The 19141-nt window shown below is 31.7% G+C and overlaps 1 protein-coding gene across 7 annotated transcripts in view; it reads left to right on the plus strand.

Moving 5' to 3' along the window:
* LOC105226543 (protein Malvolio) overlaps window positions 1-19141 on the plus strand; it is a 33646-nt gene that overhangs the window by 5221 nt on the left and 9284 nt on the right. For 5 of the 7 annotated variants that reach the window (XM_019990399.3, XM_029550299.2, XM_029550298.2 and 2 more), the window contains 10 exons: window positions 5420-5630; window positions 7523-7707; window positions 7890-8054; window positions 8229-8367; window positions 12416-12571; window positions 12937-13095; window positions 13187-13632; window positions 13842-13957; window positions 14026-14117; window positions 15693-15763. In XM_019990399.3, coding sequence (XP_019845958.2) covers window positions 5421-5630; window positions 7523-7707; window positions 7890-8054; window positions 8229-8367; window positions 12416-12571; window positions 12937-13095; window positions 13187-13632; window positions 13842-13957; window positions 14026-14117; window positions 15693-15763 — 1739 coding nt within the window. In that variant the 5' untranslated portion in view covers window position 5420. Of the gene's footprint in view, window positions 1-5419; window positions 5631-7522; window positions 7708-7889; window positions 8055-8228; window positions 8368-12415; window positions 12572-12936; window positions 13096-13186; window positions 13633-13841; window positions 13958-14025; window positions 14118-15692; window positions 15764-16108; window positions 18844-19141 lie in introns of those variants that run through there. The other 2 variants (XM_029550294.2, XM_029550293.2) reach the window with 1 other exon arrangement.

Raw genomic sequence — 19141 nt, forward strand, 5'->3', positions numbered from 1 at the left:
ACTTAAAGCAAAAATATTCTGATGATTAAAAATTTAAATTATTAACTTTAAATGACATAACCTCATCAAATACTTCATTAGTCTTTGAATTTAATCCACTTTAAATTTTCACAATTTTGTATTGTCCGCTACTGTATGCACAAAGAAACAAAGCTGTGACAACCAGACATTGCAATATCCAAGCGCAATGATATAAATAATTGCAATGAGTATAACGCAATGTTTAAGTAAAAAAAGTTAAAACAATTAATAAGGTTCATTATGCAAGTACACTTATTTTAGAATTTTAGAAAAACATACTATGACAAAAAATAATAAGATTTTGTTTATAATTTTAAAATTTATTCTTCAAAATCTATGTCGCCCCTCAAAGTAATCCCTCTTGGCCCTAATACATTTCTGCACACATTTTTTCCAATCGAAACAGTTGTTAAGTTGTCAGTTTCCGGAATAGCCTTGAATGCGTGTAGCGACTCACGTTTAATGTCTTCAATTGACTCGAAACGGTTTATCCGGAGCGGTCGTTTAAGTTTGCCGAATAGCCAGAAGTCACAAAAAGCTAAATCAAGTGAATATGGTGTTCACAGCACAACATTGGCTGAAAATTTGGCGAAAAACTCTGAAGAACCCATGCAGTATGCGATGGTGCATTATCGTGGTGCAAAAATAGAGAGTTCTCCGCCCATAATACCGGTCTCTTTTTCGAAAAATTTGAGTGATTTTGGAACCGAATCGCTGTATGCACTTTATGTACTTCAAAAAGACAAGCTTACACTAAACACCTTTGGCACAGATGCCACTGACAGTCATATCAATCTAAAAATAATGGGAGAAATTTGAATTAAAAAATATTAATATTTTTTGTCCACAGTAGTATACTACTTTTTATTTACGTATGTATGTAGATATTAGCTCTTCAATTTTCTAAATAGGTTTGTTCTAAAACGAAGATTTTTGAAAGCGGTCCAACAAGAAACAATTATAAAGGACTTATCTATCCGTTGGATTATTGCAAATTAAAAATTGAAGAGTAAATGCGTATGACATGCGTTGTTGTTGTATCGGCACAAAAAGGTTTCCAAGTAGTCTTTGAGGAGGATTCTTCTATGGTGGAAGTACTTGATCGGACGCTAAGTTAGAGTCTTCAGGTTATGCACATAAAGCAGTCTTATGTTATTGTATATATACTATACATTCGAAAGTACATACTTTTTCAATATTATTATTGTTATTTTTTATTTCAAAGGTATTTTCAAGGATATTATATTAAAAAAAATACGAAGTTAATGTTATTGCTCAATTTGTTTCAAAAGGAAGTAAGGCAATCGATTCCCAGATCCCATTTAGTTCGTTGTAATATTTACATATAAAAAAAGTCTTCTTAGTTACATTGTATTATTTTTTACCTTTTTTAAATAATGTTTTTTTTATTTTTTATTAACATGTAAGCACTTAAAAATGAAAAAAATTTAGGCATTCATATGTACATTTAAGTTCCTCAATTTTTATTTTAAAAATAAATAATGTTCGAACTAATTTTATCGACAAAATTTATAGCCGGCACTGTCTCGTTACTACTTTGGATTTTGTAAAAAATTCTCTTATAATTGAAAAATTATGCTAAGTATATTTAAACTTTTTAGATATTTAAAATAAGAATAAACTCTAAATAACGACTAATAACTTATGTATATTATAATTATTTTTGTTATCATTGTTCTGTTCTTTATAAACAGAAGAGTAACCCAAAACAAGCTCTTTATTAACTATCTTTTTTTAGTTTTGTATTGAGTGTATTAAAACAAAAATTCCATTTTTTGTTACTTTTGTACTTTTTCTAGAAATTGTTTAATTGTTTACTAATCATTATACATTTAACAGACTTTATAGGTATTCTATCATAAATCTGCCAGAGCTCCTTGTGATTATCTTAACTTAGTACAAACATATGAACGCACATGAGCGCTCATAATCACAAATCCACAAACGAGCATTCGTAACTGCAGATAAGTTTGTTATGACATGGTGTGTGTAGATATTATAAAAATTGATGTACTCAACTGCCATTTGGATTAAATTTCAAACTTTATAAAAATTATTGGTCTGCTCTAAACTTTTCGTTCTCACCAAAATAAAGTAGTTAAGTGCCGTCAATTGCGTTCTGAAAAACTCACGAAAGTGATTCAAAATAACTAAAAATTAATTAACGGATCTCTGAGAATATTCGAATAATAATTAGTTTCACATTTGTTAAAGTATAAAAAACAATGGGATTAATAAAAAATCGTCTGAGAAACAACAAGTATTGAATAATGCTGGGTTCACTTCACATATAAAATTATAGTTTCGTGTATATTACATAATATAAATAAAGTGAGTTCCCTTGGGTATACTTGTACTCAATTAATATTCCCGATTGCTCTCTAGTATTGTTTTCAACATAAAGAACGCAAAGCGAAAATTCGTTTGATAGTGAAAAAAAATTATTAAAGTGCATAATATTTACCTTCTTACCCTGACTACCTAGGATTGAAGTGCGCGCTTTGTTTCAATTGGATAATATTTATAATAAGCCAAAAGCAAATTAAGTCCATATCAGTGTAGTCTCTAACCTAAATTGATAATAATAAAAAATTGGCGATATTTGATTTCAATATATATACAAATTTATATTAACTATGGTTTTTGCAAAGATTTGCACCTATTTATGCCCTAAATAGGGTATATTAAGTTTGTAACATCCAGAAGAAAGTGTCGGATGCGTTATATATAAATAATTAACGTGATGAGTTGAGTTGATTTAGCTTTGTCTGCCTATTTGTATATATGTACCCGAACTAGTCTCTCAGCTTTTAAGATATCGTTATATATGTACATGTCCTCATCTCCAAGAAGCTCCCCATTTTTCTTAACTGTCAACATCGGACCACTGTAACAACAACTGTCGTACAAACCGACCAATGAAAGTCAAGTTCTTGCATGGAAAACTTTCTCATTTGACAAGAATTCTTTGTAAATTTGGCATGGATTATTGTCCAAAGCAACGCTATAATCTCTGAACATATTCTTCTGACCATTAAAAATTAATATAAATAGCATCTTTTTTCCTTTTTAATTAACCTTAATTCGACTTGAAGATTTTTTATATCAAACAATGTGGCTAGAAAGAACTAGCAAAATGTGTTCAATTGGATGCAAACCTCTGACCGGTTACATTTTCAGATATACAAATAGTTATACCTATAGATAGTATTTATAAGAATTGCACCTGTGAAGGGTATTATAGTTTCGATATAACCGAAGTTAGTGCTGTCATCACTTGTCAGAGAATGTCAAATATTCGAGAATATTTCCAATATGCGGCTGTAATTAAATTGTTTTCTTTTTCTACATTAACAATTAGCCATGCGAACATTTATCGGCGCCCCCTTCCAATGTGGCTGTGGATCTACGCATTCATGCATAAAGGAAGCAATCATCTGTATGCTTTGCTGCTTCTCAATTAAACTTGAAATGAAAGGCGAAGTTATACTAATTACATCAATTAAATGGACGATCACATAACACTAAAAAAAATATAATTCAAGCTGCATATAATCATGAAAAAGATTTATTAACGGAGAAATTTGATATTTATACAAAAAGCCCTACAAAGAAAATATATAGATCTATGGGAGTAGATTTAATATACAAGTGTATATAGCGTTTAAATGCATATGTAGTTAAACGGTAATAGCGCAAATTTTCCCATTATTATAGTTAATTGTTATTACTAGTATACCACTGATTTTCAGTGATTTGAGATTATTCTTAATTAAATCTAAAACTTTGAAAATCTTCAATACTATTCGTAGCACTAGTACTACTAACCACCAAGTAGTTAGTTAGTTTCTTGAATCACATACAGGGTTTGTCCGGAAAGTAATAGGATTGATTTTCTTCCGCCGCGACTGTAGTTCAGAGCGTGCGCGCGCCGACTGGATTCGGTAGAAGGCGTTCCTAGCTAACGAACGAGCGAGTCTCCGAGTACCTGGAGAGTTGAGACAAACATTAACGCGCGACGTGTTTCTGTGAGTGGTGCAAGCCGAAAATGCAGCGTTCGTTAGAGCAGAGGTACGCGATTAAATTCTGTGTGGAACTTGGTAAATCTGCGGCAGACTTAGCAACTGCGGCTGTTGCTTTAGCAAGAAGTGGTGTGTTGCGGTGGCACCGGGCCTTTTTGGAGGCAATCTTGCGGGTGGCACACGCCGGCGTCTCCTCGCCCAAAAAAGGAAAGAATGAGCAAATCCAAAGTGAATTGTGGCATCGTCCACAATGAATGTGTTCCTCCTGGACAAACCGTCAACAGCAAGTTTTACGTGGAAGTCCTCAAGAGACCGGAAAATGCCGTGACGCCTTCAATGCTTGGAAATCGCGCTGGCAGCATTGCATCGACGCAGAAGGAGCTTATTTTGAAAGTTTTGTCAACACTTGGTTCAATACATTTTTTTAAATCGTTTCAGTCCTATTACTTTCCGGACAAACCCTATACATATACACATTTTCTTGTTGTCAAAATAGCACAATTCTTTTTTCGAAAGCCTTAGAATACTTGGGAGTGACAATATTATTGCCTAAATATAAATTCAAATCAAGCCAAGTTACGTAGGACCACGTTGTTGTATCAGTACAAAAAGACTTTCCAAGTAGTCTAAGTGGAAGTACTGTGGTGAAAGTACTTGATCGGACGGCAGAATAAACTATCGCTGTTACTTTTCGTTGGTTAAAAGTTGCAAGGAGAATTAATAGAATTACTAGATTCTGCGTTTTCTCTCAGTATTCTCTCAGTATAATGCGATTTTTACAGTTTAACAATAATCTATATTTTTGGGGGGTTCGCTCTTTTCCCCTTCCTTCGTCTAAGTCTGAATAAATCCAGAGCCTGGTTCTCGCGCAATATTTTTCTTAACATCCGTCTGCAATGAAAATACTTCTCATAAATTCTATTTGTCACTTACAGTCGATTTAAAACTTATATTTCCGTCCATTTATCGTTCGGTTAAACATCTTTGAGTTGTTTTATTTTTTTTTCATAGTTGGACAGCCAAACTGACTTTTTCCGGTTCGGCAATGGTTTGGAATTAATGGCTGCAAAATGTTTGCAAAAATACGAGTATAAATAAAATCGGTCGGTACAGTATATGTACATATATTTTATCAGCTGTAAGTGGGATGATTACTTCGCTGTTCGTAGGGATGATTTCGTGCCTGAACTTTGCTTTTACGTTTCATTTGTAAATTTTATAGTGTCTTAAGGTCAATTCTCGCATAAGCTTTCTTTATTTCATTAATCACTTAAAGAGTAATTCAGCCTAAAATGCCTATATACATACATATAGTAACAATGATTAACTGTTGTTTTTTGCTTACATTTCAATAGTATGGCTTCAAATGGATCATTTTCAAAAAATACCGATCAAATTGTTGAACCTGCAGGCAGTTCATCAACGACATCGCCGCGTACCAGCACATCTCGACCGCCACATCAGCATCTACCGAGTGTCTTACCCGATGAGGGCACATATCTGAAACCGAATGCGAAACAAGCATACTTCAGCGATGAAAAGGTGCTCATACCACAAAATGATGAGGTGAGTGTCTTAAAAAACAATTATTTCGTATTTTGAAATTATGCACCTACGTTATTACTTATTACGAATAATTCGAGTTAGTACGAATCACTAAATGAGCCTGTGAACAACACTAGTTACCCGCTTATCAATCGAATCATCTGTTATCAGCGTTGATTCGTTAACATTCATATAAGAGGATGCACTGGAAATTTTACCACAAATAAATTATCTCATATTTTTTCTAAATTTTGTCAAAAGAGTATAGATGACAGCCTTTATTAATAGTATATTCACATTGATCCATTAGTCGAATTTATTGATAAATTTGGAGTTAAACATTAATAAATAATTTATTATGAGTTTGAATGTATAAAAATTATGTTGTATTGACATTTTGCCATAAAATGGCACCAACAGGACCAATTTAATGGTGTTCCTACGACCTTAAAGTGAACTTTAAATAAAAAAATCAATTTTGTTGCAACCTTTAAATACTAATTTTTTTGCGAAATTCTGCAACAATGTTTAGGCAAAAATGTCGAATTAAATTCAGTTTCTTATACGTTACACAAAACTTTAAACTGGCGGCGTAACAAGATCATAAAATAACATATTTTTCTTAGATTTAATTAAATGAATATAATCATTTCCGTCATTAATAAAAATGAGAACAATATTATCAACCGGCTGTCTGTCTGTATATGCAAACAAGTCCCTCAGTTCTTGAGAAATCGAGTTGAAATTTTGCGCACGTTTTTCCTCCAAACGAAGCTGCTCGTTTGTCAGAACTGCGGATATTGGATCACTATAGCAAATAGCTGCCATACAAAATGAAAGCTTAGAATAAAGTTCTTGCATGGAAAACCTTTTCACTTTATCTTCACATGACATGGATTATTGCAAAAAGCAATGCTATAGAGTATAGAATATATCAGCCATACAAAATAAAAAATCAAACTCAAAACGAAAACGGACGAAAAAAGTTTTTATTTGACAAGCTATCTTCACGAAAATTGGCATAGATTACCCAAAGCAACGGTACAATCTCCGTACACATTGTTCAGATCGTACCACTGTAGCATATGGCTACCTTTTTAACTGATCGATCAAAATAAAGCTAAATGTATTCTTTTTATACCCTTCTATACTATAAAATATACACCCGTGGAGGGTATTCGTGTTTTGGTGCAGCCAAAGTTAACGTTTTTTCTCGTTTTCACAATTACAATTACTTATTGCCGTTACTCGCTTTAACTTTAATTTCACATTTTGTTTTTGAGCGAGGAATGACAGATAAACAAATTTTTAGTGCACTTCTTGTGGTTTTTAGAATCAATATGCTTCAATAAAACCGCAGCTTTATTGTACAAATCAATAATTTTATTAAATAAGCCTGACTGAGAAGTTCAAAAACTTGAACTTGATGTAAAAAACCGCGGCGTATAGGAATTTGATATTTGCATGCACTTAATACAGCAAATACTGCACGTGCATTTTTATACGAAAACAATAAACAAATAAACATGCACACGCTCCCAAGCATTACTTTCAATTACTTGACACAGTTTTCGCAACGCAGTGGGGTGCATTAACGGTTTTGTGAAAATTGGCGACATGCAACATGCGTTTGTAGTACATGTTAACATACAGCGCAACTTACAATAATCATTTCAGGTGGAATATGACTCATGTGAGTGTGATTGTTCATAAATGCATTCAATTGATCTTACTGAAGAGCAAACATGCCGCCGTCACTGCCATGAACACACGCATATACTCCCACATAATTATTTACATATACATATGCATAATATACATTTCTATTATGCAAAATATACATATATTATAAAAGCATTGAAATTCATTCTGATTGTATCTAATCTCATTGCATTCTATGTGCGCACATACAGACTGGCTTTAGCTTTCGCAAATTATGGGCATTCACCGGTCCTGGGTTTCTCATGTCCATAGCATACTTGGATCCGGGCAACATAGAATCAGATTTACAAAGCGGAGCGGCAGCAAAATATAAAATCTTATGGGTACTTTTATGGGCCACGGTTTTGGGTTTACTGATGCAACGTCTGGCGGCGAGGTACGTACACACATACACCTAATCATACAAACATACATATATTTGTAACAAGTATGTTGAAAGATTTTTAACTTTATGACCGCAATTAATTTACTAACAAAAGTTGAATGAGCGTTACCTTGCAATGCCACATTATGTACTACTTATACATATTAATTTATTTCCACTTAATATGCCGACAGGTTGGGTGTTGTGACGGGTCTACATTTGGCCGAGATGTGCTATCGCCAATACAGAAAGCTGCCGCGCATCATTCTTTGGATAATGATTGAGATTGCAATTATCGGCTCGGACATGCAGGAAGTGATTGGCACAGCGATTGCGATATATTTATTGTCAAATAAAATGTAAATACACACATAAACACTAAATTAATTGCTTGTTGTTTGCATTTTATTATTAAATGTTGTAAATGATTTAAATAGCTTTATATTGTTAAATATTTACAAATTTGCTCGTGCAAAAGCATAAACAATTATACTAATACTTAATTTTTCATGATATTTGATTTTTTCCTTTAGCGTGCCGCTGTGGGGTGGAGTGCTGATAACAATTATCGACACGTTCACATTTTTATTTCTAGATAAATATGGTTTGAGGAAACTGGAGTTCTTCTTTGGCTTTTTAATCACTGTAATGGCGGTTACTTTCGGCTATGAGGTAAATTGTTGATAATTTTAAGTAAATTATATAGTTAATCAAAAAATAAACAATAAATAATCCTAAGTTCATCTGCACCGAATGTACTAAATCTAAATCTGAAAAAGTAACCGGTCAACGGTTTGTATCGATTACGATTTTCTAGTTCTTTACCAAACAATGTGTCTATCTTTGATATAAACCTTCAAATCGAATTAATGCTACTTAATAAAGAGATACGATCTTTTATGAAGATCTTTCTCTTGATTTTGATCGTTAAGTTTGTATTTCAGCAATATGCTATGGTAGTTTTATCTAACAATATGTTCGGAAATTGTAGCGTTGCGTTATACAATAATCCATACTAAATTTTGTGAAGATATCTTGTCGGTTAAAAGAGTTTTCTATAGAAGGACTAAAATATGTTACAAAGCCTTTAAAACAACAATATAAGGTGCATTATAAAGCAGTTCGGTTTTTATATATGACATTTACAGTTCAGCGATCTAGGTTACTTTAGATGAGTTTGGTTGGTAATAAGCCACGCATAGATCAGTTTTGGTTACTTGCGTTACCAGATGGAGTGCCTTTACGTAGACCCTCTGACGATACCACTAACGATACTTTTTCCTGTGGCTCATCGTGTGATCGTTGCGTTGACAATGCGAGACAAGTGCGCAATGGATTCTCAATTGTTTTCCTAGGCGATTTTTTCTAATATACTATTCTATTTTTATAAAAACTTTTCTAGTTTATTTTAAATTAGTAAAAAATTTACGGAAGTCAATTGTTTATGTTTTATATACATATGTATGTGCACAATATGAATTTTTGTTACATATATGCAAATTTTGTAGGCAATGGCACTCACAAATGCTTAGCTCAAATTATTTCAATATAAAAATTGCTTCTCTAAACTGTAGCTTCCGCTTTAAATGTTTTTCCGTTCGTTTTTTTACTTATCTTTACTGTAGTTTTGTATATACATACATATGTGCATATGTGCGAACTAACAGTTTTATTTTTATTTGCATTAATTTGCAGTTTTTGCGGTTTTCAGAGCTTTGCTTTTGTTCCGCTACGAGTTACGTATGCGTTTAACTTATAACCATACATACATATGTATGTATGTACATACGGCGAATCAAGAAACTTTAGCCACACCGTAAACTTAAATGTTTATTCAAAAATTACAGGTTTCCCTTTGAATCTGCAAAAGTAATAATAATCATGTGTTTCAATTTCAATATTTTTATTATATATTTAACTAAAAAATATTTCATATTTTTAAAGATAATGATAATAAAAATATAAAACATTCTACATAAAAAAATTTAGACACACATGTGGAAAATATTGTTTTGAATCCGATTTTTTTAATTCTAATAATTTGCTAAACCTGCTTTGGACTGAATAACTGCTTCTAAACATCGATGCATGCTTCCAATTGGGTAAGATGTTTGCCCATTCTGAACGTATGGCCTCTTTAAGAGAATCCTTGGATGTTATATGGTGAGCCCGTATTTTTTTCTCCAGTAGATGCCAAATATGCTCTATAGGGTTACTGTTTGGTGATTGCGGAGGTGTTTTTAATTGCTTACAATGGTAGATAAGACATTCTTGCACAAGATATGACGCATGCCTCGGGTCATTGCCTTGATGAAAGAAGAATGACTGCCCACTTAAGCTCAACTTTTCAACGCTTGGCGCTAAATTTTCCTTTAAGATTTTCGCACTTTATTCTAACTAATTTCAAAATAATAATATTGGTCCATTTAATTTGTATAATTTATTAATTTAATGACATATATTTATTTACCTTAACTTTACTTTACAAACTATGTACATATATACAGTAGATTGTGTGAACCCGAGATTCAAGTGTCTTTAGTTGATAATAGTTTGCGAAATACTCAGAAAGTTAAAGCTTCGAAAAAGTAGAAAGACTAAATGTTCTACTTCAAAGTTGTAGGAAAGGTTTCATCGTCTTTGAGATTCGGGATTGAGTATAAAATTTGTATTTTCCACAGTACGAACTCTTTGGTAGTCCTTTTGGGGTCTACTATTCTCTCGAGGTTCTTCGTCTACGGTTTCTGCCAACAAATGCTTCAAATGAATTAGACAACTCTTAGAAGTTGATAGTAAGAAATAATAGCTGTATTCGATAAGAAAATTAATCATTACATTTCAAATTGAATTAAGAGCGGAAAATAGCGAGTCGAATTTTTCCGTCAAAAAGTTAACTAACGAAAAATTTGTCAACACTGATAAAAAATGAAAGCAGAGAATAAATCCCTTGAGCCTGTTTATAAATTTGGACGGAATTTTATTTTAGCATACTTTCTCGATGCAAAAATATAAACATGAAGAAATGAGACATGTGGTTCTGTTATTTTGGTTTGAATGCGTTTCACAGAAATTACATTACCAATTGCTTTAGATCTTAGCGTCATGAAACCTCTATTTGGCTAAGTTTCGTCCCCTTTTTTGAAGTAGAGTAGCGTAATTTTGTCTCTACTCCAGCACAAAATCTGTGACTCTCGTGCTGTTCTCTAAATTTTTGAGTGATGTATTATTTTTGGCGGTGTGCATTAAAAATTAATTATATAAAATTTTCGCGTTGTCGAACACTCTTAATAATTTACATTGAATTGTAGACTATTGCATCTATAATTTGTCACACATATAGTTTTACGTACATACATACATTTGTACGTAATATATATAAGAGAATCATTTTTAAGATTTCCACATGTTCGGGACTTTTTCTATTCACTTTCTTATCAGTTGCCGCCCCGTTTTGTATGCAAACACGTATAAAGATATATACTATTATATTGTACCTACATATGTATGTATGGACATGTGTCATTGTAAAAACATACATTTCCTGATTGTATGTGTGCACGTCGCCGCTTAAATTTACAATGTCAACTATTTGCGGCGAGTCTATCAGCTTAAATGCCTTTAACTTGGAAATGCGCTTATTTTTTATTTCATTTAATTTTTGCCTGTCTGTCAAGTTCGCCTTACAAATGGCACCCACAGTATGCAAGTATGTTCACATACACATGTATGTAGTTGGTAATTTACAATGCCACAGATAAAAATGCAAACATTTGTGAAATGAAGTTTTCCAAAGAAGTGATAAAAATGTCCGTTACATCACTTAATTATCAGAAGAAAGATAATGACCGGCAGAAATAAATCAATCGGTTGAATTACTCCACCGTCGTACTGATGCATACGAGCATTTGTCCACATTTCAGTTCACTGAACAATTTAACTAAATAATTATTTTTATTTGACAGTAAATTTTAAAATCTCTTATATGATTAAGAAAGGCACATGATAATAAAATAAATAATTTAATGTAAAATAAATCAATGTCTTTCAGTAAGGTTGTGTTGTACAAAAGTAGATAAATTTGACCTTACAGGGGAACACCCTTGAGACGTAACTCAAATTAAATAATTGCTTTATTTTATGAATCTCTTACATTTTTTATTGGCCAATATAGTTACTACACTACAAAGACATATGACTTTTATATAATAACAAAAAAAGTTCAAAAAATTTCCAACAAAGTAAGGCCAGATTTGCTATTTAAGTTCATAAATTGAAAATACTATATATTAATTGATTTAAAGTCCCACTTAGGTCATCAATAAGCTAATTTGTGTTTATCGGTTGACATCTTGATATTAGCTGAGGTAAAGTTTTAATATTTCGTAACTCCCGGTACATGTCATGCTTCATAATTCGACACATTGGAGAATATGTGGATTGAATTCTGATAACATATGTCCCATTCTTTTCCGATGGAACGAAAGAGGAGATTACAGAAGGGTAATTATAGGGGACATAATGCCAATCTATCTCACGTGCTGTGTTTGTAAATTTACATTCAGATTTACAGTGAGATCTTATAGATATCCAGGATATAATATTAAGTTTGTTGTCTGAGAAAGATTATGTTTATTTCTTTCTTTAAAAAATATACATATAAGTATGTACTCACAATAAAAAATGTTTCTTTCACTAACATTATATTGGATTTATTTTCCAGTACGTTGTCTCAGCGCCTAATCAGGGTGAAGTAATGGAAGGAATGTTCCTGCCGTGGTGTAAGGATTGTAATGCAAACGTTCTACTGCAGGCTGTAGGCATAGTTGGTGCTGTGATAATGCCCCACAATTTGTATCTTCATTCCGCTTTAGTCAAGGTAAGTGTTTCAAAAAAAGAAATAAAATAATATAATAGTAATAATAATATTAAAATAACGTTATTTTAACCCTTAAATGCATGGTTTTTTTCCTTTTTAAATACCAAGTGTGTATTTTTTAAGTGGCGCGCCAAGCTGTCAAATTATTAAAATTAAAAAGTGAAATGTCATATCATGAAAGTTTGCATTCAAAAGTCAACACAGATATTTTTAGCACCTAATAAAAGTAAAAAATACTGTGTTTGAGTTACCGTTCAGAAATTATGTAAGGAAGAAAACACTGATGTATATATACATCATCATGCATTTAAGGGTTAATAAGCAATAATATATTTATTTCTAAAAATAAATTATACTTAAAACAGTCACGTGATATCGATCGTCGTCAACCGAAAAGAGTTAGCGAGGCAAATTTCTATTTCTTCATTGAAGCGTCGGTGGCGCTATTTGTGTCATTCATTATAAATCTATTCGTCGTAGCTGTTTTCGCACACGGCATGTTCGGTAAAACAAATCAAGATGTGGTAAGTAAATATGTATATCCAATGAAAAGGCGTCAAATCTAGTTAACTTAAGTGAATATCCGTCCTAACAATTATTTTTATTCTGCTTTAGCTGGATGTCTGCGTCAATCAAACAATGTACGAAGACGCAAAAGCGTCGTTTACGGATTCGCACAACAACACCGATCTCATCGATGCCGATCTTTATAAGGGCGGTCTATATTTGGGTTGCACATTCGGTGCAGCGGCTATGTACATTTGGGGTGTTGGCATTTTGGCCGCTGGTCAGAGCTCTACCATGACTGGCACATATGCGGGACAATTTTCAATGGAAGGGTTTCTGAATTTGCAATGGCCACGCTGGCGCCGTGTGCTCTTCACGCGTTTAATCGCCATCATACCCACATTCTGCTTGGCCTTCTTCACACGCATGGAAGATTTGACGCATTTGAATGATATTTTGAACGCAGTGATGTCGTTGCAGTTGCCTTTTGCCGCCATACCAACGATAGCATTCACATCGTGTGTGGCAATAATGGGTGAATTCGTAAATGGCCTGTGAGTATATGGAACGCTTATTCTTAAATTTTTACAATATTGGTTTAGTTTTGGTATCTATCTCTGCCTTAAAATACATTTTTTTTTAACATTTTTCGCTTAAATTTTTAATAACCTATTATAGAAAAATTGATTGCTTAAAGTATATAGTTTGAAAATATGTTTAAAATCCTATTTAATATTAATATCTTTTATTTTTATATGAAAAGGGCGAACAAAGTCATATCCATAATGTTAACCATAGTGGTAATAACGGTAAACATCTACTTCGTTGTTGTGCAAGTGCAGACGGCGTCTCTGGAAAATGGTTTATTAGCATTAGTTTGTAAGTATTTTGGCACTTTTCTGAGTGTTAATATTTTAGCATAAATTGCTAAACTGTAATTTTTACAGGTATAGGAGCCATTTTATATTTGCTTTTTAACTTGTACCTTGTGATACACATGATTGCGTGCATGGGCAATCAAAGATTTGTCAATAATAGGGTAAGTTCCATAAATCAAATCTTTTACAAAAAATTATATATACATACTATAAGTATATTTGATGTATATTTAATAAAATTAGTCTTCTTTCGGAATTGTTATTGAACATACATACAACCTTGACAGATTTCATACTAGCTTACATAGAGTATTTAGCGTTTATAGAATTTTTACTTGACAACAATTTATAACCAGACTAATACCTAATACATTAAACATAGTTGCACAGGTGTATAGGCGCCAAATAAATTCTACAATTAAGCGCTAATCTCCCACTGACAATTATAAGGTACTCAAAATTGACTTATAATATTTTCACGGCAACGACTAAATTTTTCATTGCAATAAGTCCCACAAAGGACAAACGCATATACTAAAGTTAAGAACTAAATGTCTTAAAACTCTTCAGCCCAATTTTTGGTTACTTTTTATCGCTGCCAAGACTTAACTTCTTATTTTGCTAAACTCATATTACAAATATACAGTGTCAGTCGCACTTTTGAATTGCCGCCTGCCAACTGTGAATATTTTATCAGTAGCGTATCAACATGTGGATCTTTTATTTTATCAATTACGTGCCTATTGGTCATACGATGAGTTCAGTATACAGTGATTTAAGTAGTCATTCAAAATGATTTGTTAAGGTTGACAGAAATTTTGGTTTGGCTCGAGATGTTGCCATTTATATGGTCAGTCATAAAACAAAGACTGATCGGTGCAACGCTCAAGTGGTGATTTTCAGCCGTAATTAAAAGCTTTTTATAAATGTATTTATCTAATAAACTATGTATAATAAATTAAAATAATTCTTTAAGCTATATCGTTATCATCTTCTGTCTGAAACACATCAGATCATTTATTTAACAACGGTGTTCGACCTACTAAAAATAATATAAATGACTTCATGGCAAGGTGATAGCAAATTGAAATTTTTTGTTCAAAAGCATTAATAAAGAAGACGGCTAACTACACTGATATATAATAAAAATGACATTAGCTTTCCAAGCAATACTGGAGTATAGTTCTTACAGAGTCACGTTTAGTCGCGATGACAACAACATTTGTATTCAGAGCAGTGCTTTCAGTAACTTGTCTCAAAGTTTGTTGCCTCATATTGCTACAGCAGCAACAAAGATTAAAAAGGTTTACCACTTTGATAAATATTAAAATATTCTAGTATAATTTCCATAGATAGAGCTAAAAGGATAAAAGCAGAAAAAATTATTCGATGAATGGATGAAATTAAATATGATCGCTGGCCTCCTTATAAGTGATATAATTTCAAATACTAGTTTTAAATATTAAATGTTGATAATTCTCCTGTCTTTTATGACACTCAAAACCATCGACAAATAAAAATATAGTTTTTGTTCTGGGCATTAAAAAAAAAAAAGAAATGAAATGTTCCAATGTATGCGAACATCGAAATATTTCGACTTCTTATTCCAAGTGGTCAAGGTTGTATGTAAAAAGCAGTATATATATTTTATTTGTTATTTAATGACACATGGCTACAAATCAATAATAACATTTCAACTTCTTATTCTCTTCTACTGTATGCGCTTGCTAACATAGTGGGTCCAGAAGTTCGTACTCCCCAGTCAGAATAGTTTTACGATAAAGAACGCCAATTCAACGTACGCAAGGTAAGTCTGGACTATACTCATTGGGTTTAAAACGGCAAACACATAACCTAAACATATATTTTACGATATACTGGCATATGAAATTATTAAGAGCACTTTGATTATATTTTCAATAATGCAACTAACTAAATGGCACACTATTAACGAGCACGAAATGCACTGCTTCAGCTTTTACTAAACCTATATAATATTAACACGCTTCTTTCTAAACTCCTGTCGCTTTCAATATAACATAGCTAAACTAATTTCAATAACAATTTTAGAAATTAGCTAGTACCTAAATAAATAACTATTTTCCTATTTGTTTCTAACAAAGCAAAATAAATTATTCTCTAATTCTAACAGTGCCGTGTCTATAGCAATTGCCGCAAGCAATGCTGCTAATGAGCCACTGCCTAAGACAATATCGGAAAAGGTGTCACAATAATAACAGTTAGAAGCTTGTATATAATATATGTAGCTTGCAAACACACACACAGTTTGGTGCATTTGTAATAAAAAATATATTGTGATATACACAATATTTACCTGCTTGCATGCATGGGTAAAAGTTGTTAAAAAAATAAACAGTATTTCTATTTAAAATGTAAATATTTCTATCTGTATTTAGTATTTCCTTGAGCGCACACTGCTATTAAATAATATATATTCACACGTTTTTTATGTTACAAATACAGTTAATTATCTATTAATTATTAAAGTTGTTTACATTTATTTTTTTTTAGTTTCCTATAATACTTTAGTTATCTACCTTTAGTCGTGCGTCAATTCTTGCTGTTCCGTCTAGTGTGTTTTTTGTTGTTAAGTTATCGTTTTGTTTAAATATGTGTAAGCCTCTCGGCTCATTAATTAAATCCGCAGTAATTACCCGCTGAGTTAATAAAAATCGATCATTTATTGTCCACTTGTGGAATTGTGGGGTGAATGATAAATTTAATTGTAATGCTTGTTTGACGTTTAAATGGTGTGAAATATGCATGCATATTAAGGTGCCCCTTATTTACCACGTCAATGTTTTTTTTACAAACGCCTACTTAAGTTTTAAGCTTTTGCCCTAAAAAATATATCCAAACTAAGCAAAATCTTTTTTTTTCCATTTAGATCATGTCTAAATTAATTTAATTTTCCCATATTTTTAACATTGGAGTTTCTGATCTTTTGCAATAAATTTTGATCTCTATATTATATTCGAATACTAAAGTTTCCGCTCTAGAAAAAGTCATAATAATTTTTGATAAAAAAACTTTCCTTTAAAATTTACTTGTTTGGTGTTAAATATCAAAATCTTCCACAAGCACAACTAAGCGACCTTTATTTACCAAATAATAGTAATTCCTTTTTGAAATATTGAAAAATTCTGTGAGATGTTAGTTGTCAGATTTTATTCACAAATATACCACTTTATTATTAGTGCAAAGCAGAACTCTCTAGTTCATTTCATATTTTTATAAGATTTAAATGTGAATTAACACAATCACAGACTTTACTATACCTGTTTTCTGAGCCATTTTTCCTGACATGCTTGATGTTTCACTGTATGGTTACAACATACATATTAGTATATGTTCTATTCGACTGTTCCATTTGGCATAATTGTATGTGCATATGTAGGTTTTTATTTTCGAAAATTAAAAAATTAATTGATCCATTGCTGTCTATTTCAGACAGATTATACTATATATATATATATATTGTACATATATCTGAAATTTAAAAAAACCATATTTACATTTAATATTTAGTATTCGATCAAATTTATTGAATCCGATAAGTTGAATAACTTCAAACAATCCACCTGGGTCTTCAACAATCCTAAATTTAAAACAAAAACTTTTAATTTTTTAGTTTAATTTAATTGATCAGAATATTCTACTTAGGTAGTAAAAATCTTTAGTTCAGAAGTCAGGATGAAATTGTTTTATTAAGTAAAATTTTCAGCTTTTCGAGATTGTTTGTTATAGCCTGAAGCCTGATTAATATGTGCACAAAATTAGACATTTTACCTCCTGGACAGTGGAAAAAAATTATCCACTATGAATATAAAATAAAAATTTTAAATACATCGTTTTTTTTTGGTATTGTACATAGCTTAGCGATTTTAGGTAAAGAAAACTTCGGTTTTCCAGATTAATATTGTGTCGTTCACTAAATAATTTCGTTTGTTGATAACAGCTTATTGAATTCTTTCGCTGCCAACTTCACGCTTAACCGCTTTACGGTTATATGTATATTTTAACAGCTTGTTTGTAAACACATTTTCTTTTTTGGATAACTAATTTTTGTTTGGTGCTTATAAAAAATGGAAGCTTTTTCGATATATTTTGGTGTTTTACTATCAAAAGTGTAAAAATGCTGTTCAAACGAGGCGAAAATTATGTGTTGTGAGAGAAGATTTATGGACAGAACGCTAATGCCAAAATTGGTTTGCAAATTTTCGATCTAACAATTTCGATCTTGAGAATGCACCACAACCTGGAAGGCCTCTTGACACCGCTGTGGATAAAATAAAGTCGTTGGTCCATGCAAATTGTGGAATAACAGAAAGATTTAATGTATCTAATTTCATAAAAAATAGTGTGTAAATTGCACTCAACAGCAAAATTACTGAGTGAACGACCCAATATTTATGTATATAAATTAAATTAAAAGTGTTTAGTTTCTGGCTTTGTTTTAAATTTCAAAAGGAATGTATTTCCTTCCCTTTTTTATTTTTGATCGTGTTTTTTATATTGCTTTTGTTGTTGCACTATAATTACTGTTGGTTAGAATATTAAGGATTACATGTATAAGCTTTATGTAGTAATATGTAAGTACATATAGTATGTACAGAAATTTGTTGCGTTTTTATTAGCTATTGTTTTTGTAACGCAGTTGCTTTTTATTTATCTTTTTTGTCGTAACATTTTGATGGGTGCATATGTATATGTATATTATTTTATTTAAAATAATTTTTTAATTTCGTTTTATTTTGTTTTATGTGTCTCTATTAAACGTTTCGTCGTCTACGTTTTATTCTTCTTATATTATTTGTTTTTGTATTTTATTTTATGTACAAATGTGTGGGCATACATACATATACACACAATGCAAACAAAAAAAAAAAACACAACGGCACGCACCAAACATAAAAAATATTTCAAAAATCGTGGAACAATATTTTAATGGAATTGGAATCGTCCCTTGGATGTTTATTGTGCTAAACATACTGTATTTCAACACATCTGAATGTTTACTCTGTTGCGCACATAATATCTATATGTATGAAAACACGTATAAATGTCATTGAACTGTGCATAAATGTGGTATTTTTTAAATATTTTATTATGTATGAACTTGGCATGCTTTATGTTTAATATACATACATATACTACAAATGTA

Source organism: Bactrocera dorsalis, unplaced genomic scaffold (genome assembly GCF_023373825.1).
Source record: "Bactrocera dorsalis isolate Fly_Bdor unplaced genomic scaffold, ASM2337382v1 BdCtg051, whole genome shotgun sequence".
Lineage (NCBI taxonomy): Eukaryota > Metazoa > Arthropoda > Insecta > Diptera > Tephritidae > Bactrocera > Bactrocera dorsalis.